The 21377-nt window shown below is 37.8% G+C and overlaps 1 protein-coding gene across 9 annotated transcripts in view; it reads left to right on the top strand.

Moving 5' to 3' along the window:
- The window catches only part of PRPF40A (pre-mRNA processing factor 40 homolog A), a 62264-nt gene that overhangs the window by 2141 nt on the left and 38746 nt on the right, over positions 1-21377 (top strand). For all 9 annotated transcript variants that reach the window (XM_034954294.3, XM_034954293.3, XM_034954292.3 and 6 more), the window contains one exon: positions 21189-21269. In XM_034954294.3, coding sequence (XP_034810185.3) covers positions 21189-21269 — 81 coding nt within the window. The remainder of the gene's footprint in view (positions 1-21188; positions 21270-21377) is intronic.

The raw sequence follows: 21377 nt of genomic DNA, 5'->3' as shown, positions 1-21377 counted from the left end.
TCTGAGAAATTTAAATAATGAAAAAGTCTTCTGAGAAATTTACTGATGACCTCAAAACTAAGAATCTTTTTCTTTATTATTTAAAAGTAAAGTGTGGATCCAGGCTTTTATTTTTAATGATTATTTTTTCAAGAATGCCAATTGAAGTTGATGGTCTAAGAGTAAATATTATCTGATACAGCAACATAACTGATTTTGGTAGACCATGTAAATAAATAGAATCTGAAAATAGCTATTGTTTTGGTTTAGAGCGAATTTTATTCCTGAAATATCTTCCTCTTTGTGTGTTGGAGGAGGGTGAGGGAGGGTGGGGAGTTTGTGCTCTATAATTCTGATTCTTCATAGGACAGTGCCAATAGGTAGTTCATTTTCCACTTACACTATTTTTTTTTAATGCTTGTTGCTTCTACACTCCTGCTTATGAGCTGTCCCTTCCATCTCTAGCATAAATTGTAAATGGACATTTTGTAGGAGTGATTTGGATCAAAAGGTTTTAATGCTGATTCAGTGATTTCGGTAGAACTGAGTTTCTAGAGAAGCATCCAAGAAAGGTAACAGGTTCAGTTACCATGAGTAATTTTGTGCTTCATGTTAAGTTCTATAATAGATCTTTAGGTGGCTGGGTTATTTCCATTTGAGTATTTCCATAAATCATCAAAAATTTAGGCTAACAAAATATTTTGGAAGCCAATTTCATGTGATCTTTTGCTAATTAGTACTGTTTGATAATTGTTTAAGCTTTCATGGTTAAAGTTATTGGTGAAATTGCAGTGGGAAAAGGAGCTTGCTATGTGTCTGTCTCTTTTTACTTAACCTTAAGAGTAGAAGGGCTTAATGTCCAGTGATTTTCCTCTTTTTTTTTTAATTTGGAATATTGCCCTTAATTTTGTTAAAAAAACAAAACAAAACCTTTATTCAAAGGCACCAGCCCCAAAAGATTCTGCTTGCAGGAGTTCTTTAAATAAAAGAGCCTTTTATTCTGTTACTCTAGAATAACACAAATTTTAAAACTCTCTAGGTGATGGAGAAACAACTTTGATTCCTCTTCTGTTTCTTTCCATCTCTAAGCAGCAAGGAGCTCTTCTTGTTTTCTTGGTAGAGCTGCTCTAACTAGATAATGAGCTTTAAAAATATTTATTCTTTAAATGCTCTGGTTCTTATTTAAAATTAGTTTCTTTCCACAGAAAGATAAAATAAAACAATTTGCTACTGCCAGATGCTTCTCTCTTTTCTGGGGCCTTCTGTTTCCATTGGGCCAATCAAGGTAAGTTTTGCAAGGGATTGACCTGCTTACCCTTGCTGTAATGGTGCTATTGCACTACCAAAACCAAGATACCAGCTAGTCATATTTCTAGTTAAAAAAAAAATGCAGATTTTATTTTTTAGAAGTACTTTCATGTATCTCATTGACATAAGCTGGTCACAGTTTGCTTTATGGCCCTTTCTCTTTAGCTGTATCAGTGACCATCTTTCTAGTAAGTTTACTTGCTACTTGGTACACATCCATTCAAATAACTGATTTTTTTGGTGTGGTTTTCTTCTACTTTTTCCTAGGCTAATATATGCCATGTGCCTTTAAGTAGACCTAATTATTTAGATGTTTAGAATTCTTCTCCCTCTGAAGGCTCCTGTTAGTATAATAAATAAATGTTTTAGTAGGAGTTATGCTCTGAAAGTCCCAAAAGAATCTCCGCTGTTTTTGTCAGAATTATATAATTCCCTTTTATCCCCTTAATATTTCACTAACAAATATGGGTCCCAAATCTTGGTAAAACAAATTCTTGTTTTAGCTTTATAACAGACTGGGAGAGCATGGATAATTTGAATTCTCAAATCAGAAATCGTATTTGAAACTCTGTAAACATTGCTTTAAAAATTAAAGGTGATAATAAATAGGACAATTGATCCTTTTTCCTGCATTATTTCTTCTGCCACTCTTGGAAGTACTCAGGAGGAATAAGTGGTCAGAAGATAATTGAGAAGAAGCAGGATGTCTGTCTGTATCATTCACAGTAGTGACAGTTGGGAGGGTTCTGCCATGCAATTTAAAAAAGTCAGTTCACAAATTCTTTAGACTTTGGGACTGAAGGTTATAAAAACCTTCATGTGTTGACTGGTTTGCATGAACATCTCATGCTGGGACTAGCTAAAGACTAAAATTGGTGGCAGTCTTACTTGCCAAATAATTGTGGTCTTTGGAATGTTACCAATATGACATGAAACTGTAAAACTTGTTTGTAAAATAATATGCAGACTGGGTAGCATAATGATGTACGGAAGCCAGGGTTCATAATTTCTCAAATGCATCAAGCTATTTAGCTTAAAGAAATGGTGTGTTCAAATTTTTTTTTTCTTAATTCATGAGATGACCTAGAGTGCCATCTCATGCATTTAGGCTGACTCTTAGTAGTAATAAATATTTGATGATTATCAAATTGAGCTTAATATTCTTTCAGGTTTATTTCAATTTTCTATCTTGTAGATTAAATTTGCCTCTTATTCTATATAACTTTATAGGAAAGTCATACTTTTAGAGTTATAGGTTCTTATAGCTGAAAGGGACCTTACAGGTTGTTTAAGCTTTAAATAATATGTGATTTAAGATGCTTTGAGGATCACTGGTTAAATGTTAGTAAAGAAAGATAAAGAATTTTCCCTGCTGGATGGCAGTACTCAAAAATTTCCCATTGGGAGGCCGAGGCGGGTGCATCGCTTGAGCTCAGGAGTTGGAGACCAGCCTGGGCAACATGGTGAAACCCCATCTCTACAAATTTACTATTTAAAAATAAGCTGGGTGTGGTGGCGTGCGTCTGTCGTCCCGGCTACTTAGGGGGCTGAGGCAGAAGGATTGCTTGAACCTGGGAGGTCGAGGCTGCAGTGAGCCAAGATCACGCCCTGCACTCCATCCTGGGTGACAAAGTGAGACCCTATCTCAAAAAAATAAAGATTTTCTGTAGAGATTTCTATCAATAAAATTATGTGTGAGGCTGTCTTCTTCCTCAGTGTCCATAGTAAATGCTGTTTTCATGTCTTTTGTGTTTTCTACACAAAGGACATGCAGGTCCTGCCATCTTTATCACAGATGATTATGCCTTTGCCCCAGAGTCATGCTAGCTGGCTCTTTTTTTTTTCTCCCTATTTTGAGTCTTTATTTTCCTCTATCAGTGAGAAGAGTAGAGTAATTGAGTTAAGGTCCCTTTCAGCTCTAACAGCCTATGATTCAGTTCAGATCATTTGATAAGAGTAGATATCAGATTTTATGGGATGATATGGAAATAAAAGAACAGAAAATTCCTTTAGTAATGCCTCCCTAATTTTATTTATTCAGTGCTTTTTTTTTTGGTCTTTGGTCAGTAAACTGATAAATGAATAATTGCTTTTTACAAATGAGTTTGATTTTCTTGCTCCTATATTGAGTAAGGCTGGCTCTAATAGATCTTATTTTATTTCAGTTCCTGCTACCACATGAGCCCAAGTCGTCACTCTCCCATGCCTAGGTTATTCAACAGTTTTTGAGTTGAGTTGGTTTTCTTGCTTCAAGGATGCCCCCCTGCCCCCACAAATTTTAGATTTCAATGTGTTATCTCCTTGCCCAAGAATCTCCAGTACTTTCAGTGCCTATAACATAGTATCTAAATTCCACAGCTTAACTTTAAAGAACCTCCCATAGTACATGTCAAAGCAGGATTCAAGGCTGCATGTCTTTACACTCCCTAATTTGAACTTAGGCTGGTCTTTTCACGGTGTCTTGAGTGATTATATTAGTTCACAACTTCAAACTTAGGCTGTTCTTCTTACCCTCCTGCCCCCAGCTCAGTATCACCATGAAGTTTGCTTACCTCTGTTGTACTATTTCAAGTCCTGCCTTCTCCAAAAGTTTCTCAAAAATGACTTTTGCCAACATATACCTCCCCTTCAGATTATTAAAGAAAATATATGTAATCTACCCATAACTCTTACCGTTTCACTTATTTTGGCACCTAGTTATTGACTTGTTTTATGGTTTCTTAATTTGCTTTAATTTTCCAACAAGTAATAGATTGTAAGCTCTTAGAGGGCAGGGGCTATGTTCTGTACTTTTTAAGAAGCCTATAGGTGCTGAGCACAGTTCTTGGCACATCATGGGTGCTCAGTAAAATACTTGTTGAATGAATGAAACAAATAACACAGGTATTCTTTCCTGCAGTATAAACCCGTAAGTCAGTCAGTGTTAAATGTGACTGTTTCCAGTGGTTACTTGTGACTTTACGTTGTTACTACTTATTCTTGTTTTTAGTGTCTGCCTCTTTACTCTTACTTTTTCATTTGACAAAAATGGAAGATAAGATGAAATAAATAATTTTTGTTTGGAGAATAAAACTAAAATATTTCCATTTGCAGTCGACCCTCTGTATCCAGAGATTCAAGCAACTGCGATGGAAAATAGTCTTTAAAAAAGCAACAACAAAAAAATACAAATTTTAAAAAATAAAGTATAATAATTCTTTTATAGCATTTACATTGTGTAAGGTATTATAAGTAACGTAGAGGTAATGTAGAGGAAAAAATAACAAAGTAGGATATAGGCCTTGCAGAGAAATTTAGTGTATTGGTACCTTAGACTTACCTGACTGATTTGACAAATTTATTTGTTGCTGTTCCTTCTGAATTACCCTTCCTTTTGAGTAGCTACAGGATCCATGCCATTGAATTGGGCATTAGCCAGTGACAAAAAAGAGATAGAATTTTTGTTTTTTAGGTCATCTGCTCATAATTCTTGAATCTGGGTAACTTCTGGGTACATGTGGATGACTCAAGCAAGTACTTTAAAAAAATATCTTAACTCAGACCTAATGTCTGTAAATTCTTGACTCAATGTGTAGATTTTTGACAAATGTTAATAGTGAGACTACAAATATGTTTATTTTCATTATCTTTAGATAGCAGTTCATTTAAATATGAGCTCATCTATTCACAAACTTAGTGTGGAAAGATCTAAGGAGGACCACATCAGTTGAGAAGAATGACCTGCATCCCCTGCTCCCCTTTTGAAATTCACAAGGCATAATATTTACTAAAGTGATGAGAAGTCTTGCAGAAGCCTTTTACAATTTTTACTTAGTATTTCTGTCTTATTTGACCATCTCCCCCATAAATCTCCCACATAAAGCATTTGTTTTGCTTTATGTAGCACATTGTATGAAATGAGCATTTTGTGAGAAATGCTGAATTAGGGCCCTTTATTCTTTTAGTTTGCTCTTTAGGAGAAAAAGGCAACATCAAAATAAGTTAGTGTTAACACACATATGCATAAATGAAACAGCTTGTGTAGTGCAATGAATGTATTCATTAGATAGTGGATCAAAAGAGGAAACAAGTCAATAGATTAACCTTTGATTTTTAAATTAGGCTTGTTGAATATCATGATAAGACTAATAGTAGTATTAATAGATAGTAAAGATTTGAGGCTGGGCACGGTGGCTCATGCCTGTAATCCCAGCACTTTGGGAGCCCGAGGTGGATGGATCACTTCAGGTCAGAAGTTCGAGACCAGCCTGACCAACATGGTGAAACCCCATCTCTACTAAAAATACAAAAATTAGCGGGACATGGTGGCACACACCTGTCATCTCAGCTACTTGGGAGGCTGAGGCAGGAGAATTGCTTGAACCTGGGAGGTGGAGGTCTCAGTGAGCTGAGATCACGCTATTGCACTCCAGCCTAGGCAACAATAGCAAAACTGTCTCAAAAAAAAAAAAAAAAAAGATTTGGTACATATGCATACACCATAGCAGTGTACTAGGGATTTGGGGGTTTGTTTGTTTGTTTGTTTTGAGACAGAGTGTCTGTCACCCAGGCTGGAGTGCAATGGTGCAATCTCCACTTATTGCAACCTCATCCTCCCAGGTTCTCCAAGTAGCTGGAATCACAGGTGCGTGCCACCATGCCTAGGTAATTTTTGTATTTTTAGTAGAGTCATGGTATCGCCATGTTGACCAGGCTAGTCTCGAACTCCAAGGCGCAAGTGATTCTCCTGCCTTGGCCTCCTAAAGTGCTGGGATCACAGGCATGAGCCGCCTTGCCCAACCTGTTTTTAACCTAGAGAAATAGGTCCATGTTGTGAAGGTTTATAAGTAGGAATTAATAGATGACATTCCAAGTAGAAATTATTAGTCTCATTCTTATTTTTTTCCTTACCTTTCTTTTTCTTTTATTCAGTACACATTTAAGTCTCTTGGGTGTGGTACCTAGTGTACAGGTGATGTATGCCCTGCTCTCAAGGAGGTCATTCCTGAGATGCCATTTTGAACTCATTTTTGTCTTCTAACTGCTGGTTTGGTTGTTATGGTATTTCCGTATATTTGGAAATCTAGTGGCTATGAATATTTTATACAGGTTGAGTATCTGTAATCTGGAAACCAGAAATGCTCCAAAATCTAAAACTTTGAGTGCCAACATGACACTCGAAATAAATGCTCATTGGAATGTTTCAGGTTTTTGAATTAGGGATGCTCAACCAGTAGGTAAAAAGGCAAATATCTGCAAATCTGAAAAAATCCCAGTCTGGTGTCAAGCATTCTGTATAAAGGCCTCTCAACCTGTATTTGCCTTCTTTCGCTGTCTGGTCAAGTACTTGTACATTATGTATCACTTATTTTAAACAAGTTAGTTGTACTTAGCAGTTATTAGAGATGTAATTGTTGGAAGTGAATGTTCAGTGTTGCAAAGTGGAAATAGCACTCAGGCAAAAGTTTTCTCAGCAAGGCAGTTTACTTCTGTAGAAGGGTGCGTCTTGCAGATGGAGCAATCGTGAGATGGACAAGGGAGGGGAAGAGGTTCTTATTCTTAACACAGCTGGTCCCCACTGTTGTGTCTTTCCCCTACTGGCTAGGGTTGGACCGCACAATCTAAAGTGACCCAGTTGACTAATGTTTGAAATTGAACCCAGCTGTCTAGGCTGGAAGGGAAAGGCTATCCATTATGACACAAGGCATGTCTAGGAGAAGGAAGAGTTTATCTGAATAAGGTGGAGGAGAGCTGAGGAAGGTTTTGGTGAGAGCTCTTTTTATAAGTCTTTGCACTAAACTATGAGTACAGGGTATGATACAGCATCCTGTAAGAATGAGCACACCTATAATGGCTGTAAGAGAAGGATTGAGGCTATGATTCCTTTTCATTTACCGAACTACCTCTCCAGCCATGTTGAGAAAGGGTTATCGACTCCAGAATTTTTAGTTAGTTCATTGGATAAAGCGGTAAGTCTTTGTAAGACGCTTATTATGTTCCCAGTGGGGTCAGTGTTGTTTGGGATAAAGGTACAACAGTGAATTTTAATCATAACACAAACACCCCCTATTTTGGCTAATATATCTAGGGCCATTCTGTTTTCTCAGGCCATCTGGCTAGTGGGCCCCAATTGTTCTGTTACCCTTTGACAGCATCCGTGGTGTAATTATAAACCGCTGCTGATTATAATAAATGTAATTTATCCAATCTACGTTTTTATTAGTTGTCACTCACAAAAATATTGACTCAAATCCTGCAGCTATTTGATCTCAAGTTTTAAATTTAAGAGCATTCACATCTTGATATCCTGTCTCAGTTGCCAAAGTTTGTTTTAGGTCTTTAACTTCTACAATAGCTACCTTGGTCTTTTAATTAGATGGAGGAGGAGCAATAGTTTTGTTGTGAGAGGTTTTGGAAGAAGGCTTAGGGGAAAGTGTAGGCAGTAGGGGATCAATGCAGCATATTTCAAAGGATCCAATAGGTTCTATTCCTGAAACCTCAGCCCCCATGCCATAAAACTGGCTTAAAGAAGGGAACCGGCTTATAGAAGGGGAAGAACTTGGAGGGTTTGAGATAATAACCTGTATTGGACAGTACTGGTTTAGCTCACAGCTAGGGGAAGCTGTTTCTTTAGTAAAATGAATGTATGGCTTTAGGAAATTACAACTATTGGTTGGGGCAGTTTATCCGTGCTCTTTAGTGGTCTACAGAACGTTTACAACTACTGGTTGGGGCAGTCCATCTGTGCTCTTTATTGGTCTACAGAACATTGGACCAACTGCAGCATAAAAGCTCTGTCTTGGCGGGGTGTGGGGGGCAATACTCCCAGTTGACATTGGGGTCTTTATTGAAACCTTTCCAGACTAAATGATCCTGATTCACTAATGTCCAGTCTGAGCAGAGCCAGGAAGGACAGAGGTACTTTTTTGGAGTGGAGAGCTGTCTTCGACTTGTCAAGTCTCCACAGGGTATAACAAGGCAAGCATCAAATATAATAGTTTGAGGCGAAATTGACTCGGTTACATTAATAATGAGGTGATCAGCAATAGAGAGAGGAAAGAAGAAGGAGTAATAGAATAGATGAAAGAGAGTTAAATTTTCCTTAGCTTTAGTTTGGTAGGGTTTTCCCCAGGGACTATGGCCCATGACTCTGGAGGGGGCGGCACTTTTTTGACTCGGGTGTGATGGGTCCATCCTTTTTTGCTGGTTGGACTGTGGTTTCAGTAGTTAGGTGCACTAGGTATGGTCCTTTCCAGGCCAATTTGAGCTTTTCGTCCTAGTTTTTGATGAGGACGTGATCCCCAGGCTGATGTTGATGTACTGGGAACTCCAGGGACAGTGCCTGTGCTAGGGGAGACCTTTGGTTTTAAGAGGAGAGAAAGTAGAAGATATACCAAGTATATAATTTTTAAGGAATTGGTCTTTTGTTTCAAAGGTAGGAATGTCAGCAATGGAGTGTAAATAAGGCATTCCATAGAGCATCTCATAAGGGGAAAGATGAATATCTTTCCAAGGGGCAGTTTGGATTCTTAACAGGGCAATAGGAAGACATTTGGTCCATGGTAACCAATTCTCCAGAACCAACTTGGTTAAGTGGTTCTTCAAAGTTTGATTCATTCTTTTTACCCTCCGTGATGAAGGTGGGTGTCAAGGAGTATGATATTCCCATCTAATGTCTAGTGTTTGGGGTAGCTTTTTAATGATGTGTGTGGTAAAATGGGTTCCACTGTCTGAGTCAGCATTTTCTATTAACCCAAACCTAGGCACTATATTTTTAATAAAGGCTTTAACTACATTATTGGCTGTTGCATTTGAAAAGGGATAGCTTCGACCCAGTGACTGAGGTGATCTGTCACTAGTATGTATTTTAGATGCCCTATTGGAGGCATCTCTGTGTAATCAATCTGGATACTTTGGAATGGACTGAAGCCTGGACTCCTTCCCATAAGGGGTAATCTTTTTATAGTTTATTAGTTTTCTTACAAACTAAGCAACTATCTGTAACCTGTTTGGCCAGGGTATAAATTTCTGTGCTCCCATAAACTGAGGACTCCATCACACATGGCTTGGGGCCCCCAATGGATCTCTTGATGCAGTTAGGATAAGATTTCCCTCATAAGGGGTTTGGATAACATTTCTCTCTGGTTTGGCGACATCCGTTTTCCTTCTGAATTCTCTTTAGCACCTATTTTTATTAGGGTTTTTTTTTTTCATTAGAAGAAAAAATGGGGATCACGGTAAGAGGAGGAAGGTAAGGAGTTAAGTGAAAAATAGGTGTTTTAGAGGAACGGCAGCCTGTTTGGCTATCTGATCTGTTAGGTTATTTCCTCGACTTTCGAAAGAAAGGCTTTTCTGGTGTCTGGGGACGTGGACAATAGGTATTTCTTCTGGCAACTGAAGGTTATTCAGTACTTGAGTGATTAGCTCCTTATGAGCAAGGTCTTGACCTTTACTATTAATGAGGCCTCGTTCAGTCCAAATTTTTCCAAATGTATGAGCCACTCAAAAGGTGTACTTAGAATCTGTACAGATGGGTCTTTTCTGGTTCTGCAAGTACTTTAAGGTTTGGCTGAGTGTGAACAGCTCGCAAGTTTGGGCAGACCAATCACTGGGCAATTTTTTTGGCTCTCTTTCTTTGAGAGTTTTTCTGTCAATTACTGAATACCCATTGTGTCTTTTTCCCTCAATCACCTGGGAGGAACCATTTATAATAAGTGTCCTCCTGTCCTGAAGGGAGTTTCTCCTAGGTCTGGTCAGACATTTGTGTGGTAATCGATTAAATCTAAACCTGTGTGTTTTTTCTTTAGATTTGGATCCCCTGTTAGGAAACCTGCTGGGTTAAGCAAATTATCAGTGGTTAATGTTAAATCAGCTTTTTTTTTTTTAACGGAATAGCCTCATATACTTTTAAGATTCTTGAGTCAGCAGGCCACCTCCCTGCTTTCTGGTTTAAGATAGTTCTAACTTAGTGGGGCGTGCGTACTGTCAATTTTTCTCCAAAGGTTAAGTTTTTGGTTTCTTTGACCAATACTGCTGTAGCTGTAATGGATTGGATGTATTGAAGCCATCCACAAGTAACTGGATCTAAGACTTTTGACAGGAAGGCCACGGGCTGCTGACAGCCACTGTGTTCTTGAGTAAGCACTCCCAAAGCTACCGCATTATCCATGTTCACAAAAAGGTGGTACGCTTTTCTAGGGAAGGTAAGGCTAAGACAGGGGCAGTTATGAGCCTTTCGTTCAGCTCTTTGACCTGATCGACTTCCTCAGAAGTCCACAGGAGATGGTCAGGCTTCCCCTGGGGAAGTTTTTGATATGGAAGTTTACTGTGCATATGAGTTAATCCATAAGTGGCAACATCCAGCTAACCCTAAAAATTTCCTGAGTTCTTGTTTAGTTTGAGGCAAGGGTAGGGACACAATTCTCTCAACTTGTTCGGGCCTTAGTCTGTACTTATCAAGTGGGCTAAATATTTAACTTCAGGCTCCACATACTGAAGCTTTTCCTTTGAGACTCGTAACCCCTTGAACTGCAAATGGTTAAGAATATGTGTAGAGAAGCCAGTTACTTTCTGTATGTCCTCACCAGATATAAGAATATCATCAACATATTGGAGTAGGCATATTTGTTTTGGGATGACAACTTTTTCTAATACTTGTTCTAAAATTTGACCAAAAAGGTTAGGGGAGTCTGTGAACCCTTAGGGTAAGACTGTCCGTCGATAATGTTGTTTCCGCCCTGAATGGGGATCTTCCCACTCAAAAGCAAATATATCTCGACTGTCTTCAGCCAGGGGACGTGCCCAAAAAGCATCCTTTAAATCTATTACAGTAAACCATTGATGATTAAATGGAATGTTGCTGAGAATGGTGTAAGAACTGGGGACAACGGGGTGGGTAGTTTGGACTATTTGATTAATAGCTCTAAGGTCCTGTACCAGCCGGTATGACCTGTCTGATTTCTTGACTGGCAATATTGGGGTGTTATAAGGGGACATACAGGGCTCAAAAAGCCCATCTTTAATAAGACCTTTAATTATAGGTTTCAACCCTATCCTGTCCTCTGGATATATGGGGTATTGTTTCCTCCTTACAACTTCCCCGGGGGGTTTTAGCTTGACGTGGATTGGGGAGACTTGGAGTTTCCCTCAGTTCTCCTCTTTGGACCAGACATTAGGATTAATGTATTTTTCATCTGCAGTGATGAATAGGTTAAAGAGATGAGGAATCCTCTTGGGCTGACTTGTAGGCCTATGCCTAACTTCAGCATTAAATCCCTCCCTAATAAATTAGTCCCTGCCTCAGGGATTAACAAAAACTGAATATGAGCTGATCGATCTTGGTATCTGACTTCTGTGTTTTTTAAAATTTTTCTTTAAATCCTTCTCTTTTTACCCCAGTTACCAAAAGGTCTGTAGGCAATATTAGATGGGGGGAAACAAACAGGAATGAGCCACCCCTGAATTGACCAAAAAGGTGATAAGATCATGCTTAGGTCCCACTTCTAGATTTATCAAGGGCTCCTGGTGGGACTCAAGATAAAAGAGACAGGGCCCCTGACCCCCGTATTCTTCCTCGAAAGTCATGAGTGGAAGGGCTTCTTTCTCCTTTTTAAATTCAGGACATTCTGTCTTGAAGTGGCCTGTTCTTCTACATTTGTAGCACCTATCTTGCCCTTACCCCCTCTCAGTTCTGGGATTCTTTGACTTTGCTTCCCCATACTCTTTAGAGGGCCTGGTAAACAAGGTCCTTAGTCTTTTAAAGGAGTGTTTGGACCCTTTATGGTTCTGGCCCCTTGAAGCTCTGTTTAGAACTATATGGGTTTGGAGTCATCTGTTGGAAGGTGGATAACATAAGTTTTGTCTTTTGTTTTTGCTTTTCTTCATCTCTTCTCACATATACTTTTTGAGCTTCCCTGAGAAGTTCACTTAGGAGATGGTCTTCCCAATTTTCTACTTTTGTAATTTTTTTTGAGATGTCTGGCCATCTTCTAGTGACAAATTGGAGTTTTAATATTCCTTGCCCAAGGGGATCTTCTAAATTGAGGCCTGCATATTGTCTCATTTGCTCTTTCAGTCTATTTAGGAATCTCATAGGCCCTTCATCCTTTTTTTTTGTTGTTGTATATCAAATGCTTTAGAGGGGTTTGGGGTACTGATTCCTGAATTCCTTTTATTATCATCTCCGTTAGGTCCTGCATGTTTTTATTGTCCAACTGGGGGTCTCGGGCGGGGAATTTCTGGTTCACAGTAGGAACTTTTTGACTGGGAGGACACTCATGTTCCCAAATTACCATAGCAGCCCTACGAATCACACTCCTTTCTTTTCCTGAAAAGAGGATGTCCAAGATGGACATTAACTCTACCCAAGTGTATAACTGAGGTCCTAAAAATTGATCAGTTTGATCTGTCACTCCATGAGGGTCATCTTGCAGTGGCTTAAGCTCTTTCTTTAAATTCTGGACCTCTGAACTAAGGGAGCATTCACGGAGCCAATGGCTCCCCCTCTTTATGGCATTTCTCTTAAGGGAAAGAGAGCAGGTGCTGACTCTTGAGTTGTAGAGGGGAAAGGGAAGTTCTGGATATCCTTTTTACATTGCTCTATTTCACACTGGAGTCCCTTTAGGGAGGGGTCCTTAGGCTGATAGGGGACAGGCTCCTGGGATGATAATTTCTAAAAGTCAGGATTGTAAGGAGGAGGAGTAACATGAGTAGGTGAAGGATCTAGAGTGGGATCTGGGGCAGCAGCGGCTGCCTGAGGAGAGGGGTTGGGGTCACTGAGTGGGGGAAGATGGTCTAGGGGATCCCATGTGCTGGAGTCTTTGAGCATTGGAACTAACTTACCTAATTTTTCCTTTTGTGATGCTAGATCAGGTTCTTTCCTAGTTGTCTCAAAGGGAAAAAGGAGGACAGGTCCCTGCCTCCAACAAAGAGCATAGTCCATTTCCTCTTGAGAAGCTGGGCTTTTATCATTGACATATTGAATCAAAAGCTGACACATTGCACTCTCATTTGACCTAAACTTTGGCCAGAAGATTGAGGGTTTGAGGATGGGTCCCTGAGTCCAAATAAAACAGTAATTGCTGCTTCTTATGTTTAGTCTTCTCATTATCTTTCCAGTCTTTTAACATGAGACCTAGGGGACTATCGGGGCAGTATCTTTACTGCTACCTTTATCCTTTTTACTCCCTGTCTTGCTTAGGGTATTTCCCATGTCAGGTCCTAGTATTAGAGACTTCTTGCCTATTCTCTGGAGGCTTGTTAAGGCTCAGTCCCTCGTATTAGAGATTTCTTGCCTATCCTTTAGCCCCGCCTCCTGGAGGATCCTTGCATCCTTCTTTTGCTTTGTCCACTCTGGCTACTTCCCTCATGGGAATTTAGGCCCCTCTTGGCATTGGCATGCCGGTATGAAACCCACAGCAGGATCCGCCCTAAGCTGTATGAAGTGACCACAGAACTGCAGATAGGACCCACTCACTCTGCACAGCAGTAGTGCTTGGTACCATTCACACAAGCAGCACTGCAAGCAGTAGTGCTTGTGATCATTCACACACACTTTCATCCTCTAGAATATCCCAACCACCAAGGAAATACTTTGTCACCCCTGCAACATTTCTTACCTTCGTCTGTGCACAGAGTTACCTGGTTGCTGCAGTATGTGAGAATCCTTTCGCCAAGCTGCTGGCCTGTATTTTTTCTTGTTGCCGAGAGTCTGGGTTTATTTGTTGCACTGGATGGGTTCCGATCTCTAACACTGAGGCCACTGCAACAAGGCAATGGGATGCACCTCCCCACGAGAAGTGACCAGAGACCGGTTCCCCGGAGGAGAATGGGAATCCTGGGTGGGCCCCCAAATTGTTGGCAGTAAATGCTTGGTGTCACAAAGTGAAAATATACTCAGGCAAAAGTTTACTCATAAAGGCAATTTACTTCTGTAGAAGGGTGTGTCTCACGGATGGAGCAATGGCAAGAGCACACCGGACAAGGGAGGGAAAGGGGTTCTTATTCCTAATAGCTGGTCCCTACTGTTGTGTCTTTCCCCTATTGGCTAGGGTTGGACTGCACAATCTAAACTGACTCGATTGGCTGCTGTTTGTAATTGAACACAGATATCTAGGCGGGAAGGGGAAGGCTATGCGTTATGGCGTAAGACATGTCTAGGCATGTCAGGGCGCGGCAAGGGCAGGAAGGGTTAGTTACAGCATGGATAACTATAGAAACCAGAGAAACAAAGAACTGGAAGAACTGGGAATTAAAACCTTTTGAAGAGGAATTTATCATCTCTGTCATGATATTTTGCATTGGTGGATTTAAAAGGAAATCCACTTCTGCTTCTTTCTTGCTCAGTGTACTCAAAGTGGGAATCTGAATCTTCTCCCAGTCTGAATGATTCTGTTAGTCATGAAGAACTAGTGAACACTGTCTTGAGTTGAAATTCAGTTTGCTCTGTCTTAGGCTTTGGTTTTTGTTTTTATTTTAATGAAATTCTTACATTTATCTTAGACTTTGAATTTTTTTTTTTTTTTTTTTTGAGACGGAGTCTTGCTTTGTCGCCAGGCTGGAGTGCAGTGGCGCAATCTCAGCTCATTGCAACCTCCACCTCCCGAGTTCAAGCAATTCCTTTGCCTCAGCCTCCCAAGTAGCTGGGACTACAGGTGCGCATCACCATGCCTGGCTGATTTTTTGTATTTTGGTAGAGACGGGGTTTCACCATGTTGGCCAGGATGGTCTCGATTTCTCGTGATCCACCCACCTTGGCCTCCCGAAGTGCTGGGATTACAGGCATGAGCCACCGTGCCTGGCCAACTTTGATCTTTTTAAACAAAATTCACATTACATTGTGAATGGGATCGTTGTCATTAGGTCTTAATCTTAAATTTAGGCTAAGACTTTTAAAACTAGCTTTTGATAAATGAATGAGCATTAAGTTCTTGTTTGCAAACACCCATTTGGCCATGCGGAATCAAGAAAGTTGTTACTTGTTTGAAAGATGATTTTTCAGTAATCTCTAAGTCATCGTGTATTTGTGATCATATATTTCTTAGGTATAGAAAATTAGACCCTTATACTGAAATAAAGTATAAAGATTTAGCTTGATATGCTACTGAATCTAATTTGAGAGACTTGGGGAAGGGGATAATAATGGTCTTGTGTCCTTGTACACTTTTGTCTAAAAGAAGGCTTTGATGACTTTTTAGAGTAAGTTTTAAAGTCATTCTATATGACTTAATTGAGGCAATACAATTTTTGTGTGTCCCCAGTTATGATTAGAGCTTTTTAAAATATAAAGTGATACAGTTCATTGTCATTTAGCTCTATTTCTAAATTGTGTCACATAATTTGTGTCAAGAAGAATTATAACTGTCACCATGCTTATATAAACTTTGAGAGATTCATGTAGCCTATTGAATTTGATCCTCCTGACTGAAAAGTGGATTGGCTAGATGGATTGGATGTCCAATTTACAAATGGGAATAGGAAGGCTCAGAGAGTTTAGTGAGTTATTCAGTGACATTGCAGAGCCAGCACTAAACATGATCTTAATCTGAGATTGACTTATTAACATGGATTGGTTTCTATTGAATATTATCATGGTTTTACAATATTTTCCCTAGATACCTTAAAAGAACTGAAGTACTTGAGAGCTAGATAAGGAATAGATGAGGGAAGGGATGACATAAGATATACCTTGATTAAATGGAGAGCACTGATAATGTCTATTATATTATTTATTAAGCCCGTTTCTAAGTGCCACGTCTGTATTATCCCATTTGTTCTCTATAATAATCTTATCAGATGGGTAATGTTTTTTCTCATTGATGAAGAGTTTGAGGTCCAGAGAGGTCAAATAAATTAGCCCAAGATCGCACCTTTGTTAATTGGGATAGGAATTCTTCCAGTCTTACTTCAGACTGCATTATCTATATATATCAGTATAAGATTATGTGATTGAGTTAATTTCGTTAGACCCTGAAGGGGTTGCTGTACTTCAGCAGTTCTAAATTCTGTAGGTTGAGAAAGTTTAGCAAATTTTGAATACTGGCACTTGTTTTATTACATGGTAAGGTTCTATTTTGCATGATAACAATTTGTACAAATATTGTCTACCCTTTATTTATCTAAATATTTCTTATCAAAAAATGATGTTTTGAATTTATATTGCTCTAGATCGGGGTATCCAATCTTTTGGCTCCCCTGGGCCATTTAGAAGAAGAAGAATAGTCTTGGGCCACTCATCAGATACACTAATAATATCTGATGAGCTTAAAAAAAAAAAACAGCCAAAAAAACTGAATGTTTTAATAAAGCTTACAAGTTTGTGTTGAGACACATTCAAAGCTGTCCTGGGCCACATGTGGCCCATGGCCTGCAGGTTGGACAGGCTTGCTTTAGATGAAGAGGAAGTAGGTTAAATGATTTCCACAAAATGCCACCAGTTACTTTTGGTTGCTAAGGATATTTCCATTTATTTCCAGTCGAATGAATGTTTAGTTCTCTTTAAAGATTCAGTTTGTGCATTTATTCAGGATTTTTGGTATTTATTTGTATGTTCATAAAATAATTTAGTGGTATATGAGATAGTTGTTTTAAAATACTAAACAGCCTTTGTAGGTTGTACTTATCTTACGGAATTTTACTTTAGCACACTTATGAAGAACCCCAAGTAAAAAGGTAGACATGAAACTTACTTAGATTATCAATTTGCTGCTGCAGGTTTGCAGCAAGAATGGTTTTTAAAAAACCACCAGATTTAGGAGTTAATTTTTTTTTCAGGTGATTTTGTTTGTAATACTAGACAAGAGATACGTCCAATTGTTTGTGATTTCTTTCCGGTAGGAAAAACTTCAGTAAATAACTATGAAGGAAAGAACTTGTGAAGTCCCCATGTGAAGTTCTTCACTTTTAAGGTGCTTTCTTTTCATATCATGGTAAAATTGGACCAACTGAATTTACACTTTGTAAAATTCACTCACTGTAGCATTGATATTGCTTCATTACTACCACTTTTTATTTTCATTTTTTAAAATATGTAGAGTGATAAATGAAATATGTTTGTTTATATCTAACATTAGAAACTTTCTGGGATGCTAAGAATGACTGAACAGGTTGTGTGATGCTCCCTAGTGTTTTGTTCATTTATTTTTTATTTTCCTCAAACTGATGATTCTTCTGAGAACATCTTGGTAATTAGTTTTATACTTATTAAAAGAATAGGAAACAGAAATGGTTTACATAGTATAAATATACATATGGTTGGCCACTTATGAATTGTATAAAATATATCAGCTACGTTTTTTAAAGGTGCCAAATTGTTCATAATATTCAGATGTTTAACATTTTAGGAAATTTAGTTTATGTCTCAAACAACTAAAAATTTTTAATTACAGCACTTTTACATATATACCAAAGTTGTTTAAATGGGAATTTGTAAAGCAGTACATGGTTTTGATTTTATAGTATGCTTCACATTAAGTAAATATGAACTCTACCACTTTGTAGCCTTAAGAATGATGTGGCTCATGGAATTCGTTGTGGCGTTATTGTAGCAACTAAGTTAATAATTTTTCACCTTCAGTATTTTGAAGCAACATCCCATTTTCATTGAACTTAAATGGAGAGACACAATATTACATTTGTGTGCCACATAGTGCCATATTGGTAAATGACAGACTACATACACAATGATGGTGCTGTTAGATCATATACTACCTTATTTTTACTATGTCTTTTCTATGTCTAGATATACAAATACTTAGCATTGTGTTACAGTTGCCTCCAGTATTCAGTACTGTAACATGTTATAAAGGTTTGTAGCCTAGGAGTAATAGGCTATGCCATAATAGCCTAGATGTGTAGTAGACTATAACCATCCAGGTTTGTGTAAGTGCATTATATGATACACAATGATGATATCTCCTGATGACACAGTTCTCAGAACATACGGTCATTAAATGACACATGACTGTATTTTATGTGCCTCTAAAAGTGGGGAAAAAAAAAAAACACCTAAATGGAAAATCTGAAACATTCAACAGATAAAGTTGAGACACCAAAGGGCTATACCCTCCATGGAAAGAAGAAGTATACCTACCATGCCAGAGGAGACAGTAAAGAAATTTGAATGTTTTAACTCTTATTATTGGGATGAGGGAGGAAAAAATCACTTCTGAGGAGTTGAGCCGTAGCCAATTCTCATAAGTTTGCATCCTGTATTCCCATTAACAGTAAGTGTTATAGATAGCTTAGAAACTTTTAATGGTCTCAGATTGTTGGTGCTGCCAAAGTGACTGGCATAAATCAACACAAATTCTTTAAAAGATTCAGCTTCAAAGAAAGAGATTATAAAAAGTATCTCTATGTTATGTATATCCTAGAATTAATAGAAAATGGGAATCATAACATTGCCACAAAGTAGATTTTTTAGACTTTGAAAAACAGACTTTTCTGGGATGCTCAGTCCTCTAAAGGAACTCTAAATTTCTCAAATTCTTACAATAGTTTTTCATACAAAATACAGTATTTTGCATATTTGTGGTTTTGTTCTTTGGTTTTATGTAAACATCACAGTTTTGGTTTAAATTACATTAATGAATGATCGATTTACTCTCAGGATATTCAGTTATATTTAATTTAGGACTTGCAGATAGTTTGTTGGGTAAAACAAGATTAACTAGTCTTCACCCCCAGAATTTACAGAGATACCAAGGGAGAATGTAGCTTTTTATTTGACATTAAATCTCATTCTATAATCAATACCATGATTTCCAGTCTGAAAGAACATTTTTGAGGTGTTTAAACATTTTAGGTATGGGAAGAAGAACAATTAAAGAGAGAACTCTGTCAAACTCTATGTTCTTCAGTGATTTTCAAATACTGCCTACTGGAGGTCTCATTGGCCTGGTCTACTAAACTCTTAAATATTTGTTTTTTTGTGGCTTTGGTTTTAAATAAGATTTTATCTTTATGTGTGTGATAAAGTCAGGATATTTCAATTTGAATTTATATTTATTTGTACAGTCTGCTGCTACCATAAGAGAATTTTTTTTTTTTTTTTTTTGAGACGAAGTCTCTCTCTGTTGCCCAGGCTGGAGTGCAGTGGCGCAATCTCAGCTCACTGCATCCTCCGCATCCCAGGTTCAAGTGATTCTTCTGCCTCAGCCTCCCAAGTAGCTGGGACTACAGGCGTGTGCCACCACGCCTGGCTAATTTTTTGTATTTATAGCAGAGACGGGTTTCACCGTGTTAGCCAGGAAGATCTCGATTTCCTGACCTCATGATCCGCCTGCCTTGGCCTCCCAAAATGTTGGGATTACAGGAGTGAGCCACCACGCCCGGCGAGAGAATGTTCTATTGCATTATGCAGATTTTACTCTACTTTAAAAAATACCTTTAATTCTTCCGAGAAGTTACTTTGATTGGTTTTTCTCTTTAAGTTTTCAGACCTTGATCTCAATTTAGCTTAGAATTCTAGTTTTGGTTATGTTACTAGCTTTTGATTTTATATGTAGGTTACTTAAAGTAGCAGGCTGTTTCCCTGTTGCCTGTCATGCATCTTGGTTGCTTTCCCACACAACCAGTTACCTGATTCAGCGTATTTTACATAGGCCTAAAGCAATATTAATTATGAGGATATATCTGTTGGCGGGAGATGTATGGGCTGGGAGTAAGCCTAGTTGTAGTTCTTTCTCATTTGATTGTTGTATTTTTTCTCCTTACTTTGTAAATTATTTATCTGATTCTCTTAGTCTGGATGATGGAGGCTTGCCAGTGCTTCAGTTTTCAAATTCTATACCTTAGAAAAAAATACATATTATTTGGACCATATTCCAAGTCAGCCACCACATTCTTATAGTCACAATTTTTGTCAAAAAGTTCTTGTTTAATGATGTTTAGACAGTTTATTGGTTGTTTTTAAACCATTAACTCGATGCTACTTTATTTTAATAGGTACTTTAGCCTTGTTTAGCTTCATGGGTTGCTTTCACAAGGAATACAATTCAGTGTATGAATGTTCTTACATATCTTTAGAAGGCTTCAATCTATATGTTCCTGCTGGCCATATGCTTATTCTTTTCTGTTGTTCCTATTTCTCAAAATGTTCATTTACTTTGAAATTGTTTAATAACTGGTTACCTTGTTCCAATACCTGTGATTATTGTATGTAATTTTTGTCCCCTTCTGAATTTCCTTAGATCTTTTTAATGGTCATTAAAATCAAAATTGGAACGTGGGATTATACTAATATAGATGAACATTGGGTCAAATTCTTGAGAAACTTGTGTTAATTTTCAGGATTTATATTCAAACTTAGTAGAATTAATTCATAGATTTGAATGGTAGTTATTGGTAAACTAGATTGAGCTCCCAAACTAATATCTTCAGATATTTATGTATGTGCCTTAAGTTTTCTGTACATGAGAGGGGATAAATGACTTGTGATTTAAAAAGGGTTTTTTTTAGATTATTTTTTAAGTCATTGTTTGGATATTAAGCACCTTTGATATAGGATTTTGAAATGTGCCACATTGTAAAATTTATTCAGTGCATATATTAAAAATCAAAGGTGAAAAATACAGAAAAAATTTTATCTTAAATTCTCGTGCTCCAAAGAAGTGAGAAAAATATGAATGTTGTGTTATAACTAAAAGGAGATTAATGTTTTTTTAAATTCAGGCTAGAAATAACATAATAGTCCAAACTTTTAAATTTACTTGTTAAAATAATTTTGACCATACATATAAACTGTGACATAAGTATTAAAATAGATTATCGATAAAGTACTTCATTCATTCAACAAGCACTTACTAAGCATACTATTCACATGGTATATAGTGTTTAGTGGTTTTAAATCTTAAGTTATGGGATTCTTAAAGTCATATTAAGTGCTTTGGTCTTATGGTAACCTTTTTTTACTTTTATTTTAGATGCCTGGAATGATGTCGTCAGTAATGCCTGGAATGATGATGTCTCATATGTCTCAGGCTTCCATGCAGCCTGCCTTACCGGTAATCATGTGAAAATAACTATTTTCTGTGAAGTAATGTTTTGATTGATTGCTTTTATATATATGGAATAATATCTATGTATTTTATAGGCAATCATGTTAGCTGTTG

Source organism: Pan paniscus, chromosome 13 (genome assembly GCF_029289425.2).
Source record: "Pan paniscus chromosome 13, NHGRI_mPanPan1-v2.0_pri, whole genome shotgun sequence".
Taxonomy (NCBI): Eukaryota; Metazoa; Chordata; class Mammalia; order Primates; family Hominidae; genus Pan; species Pan paniscus.
This window is presented reverse-complemented; position numbering and strand designations above follow the sequence as displayed.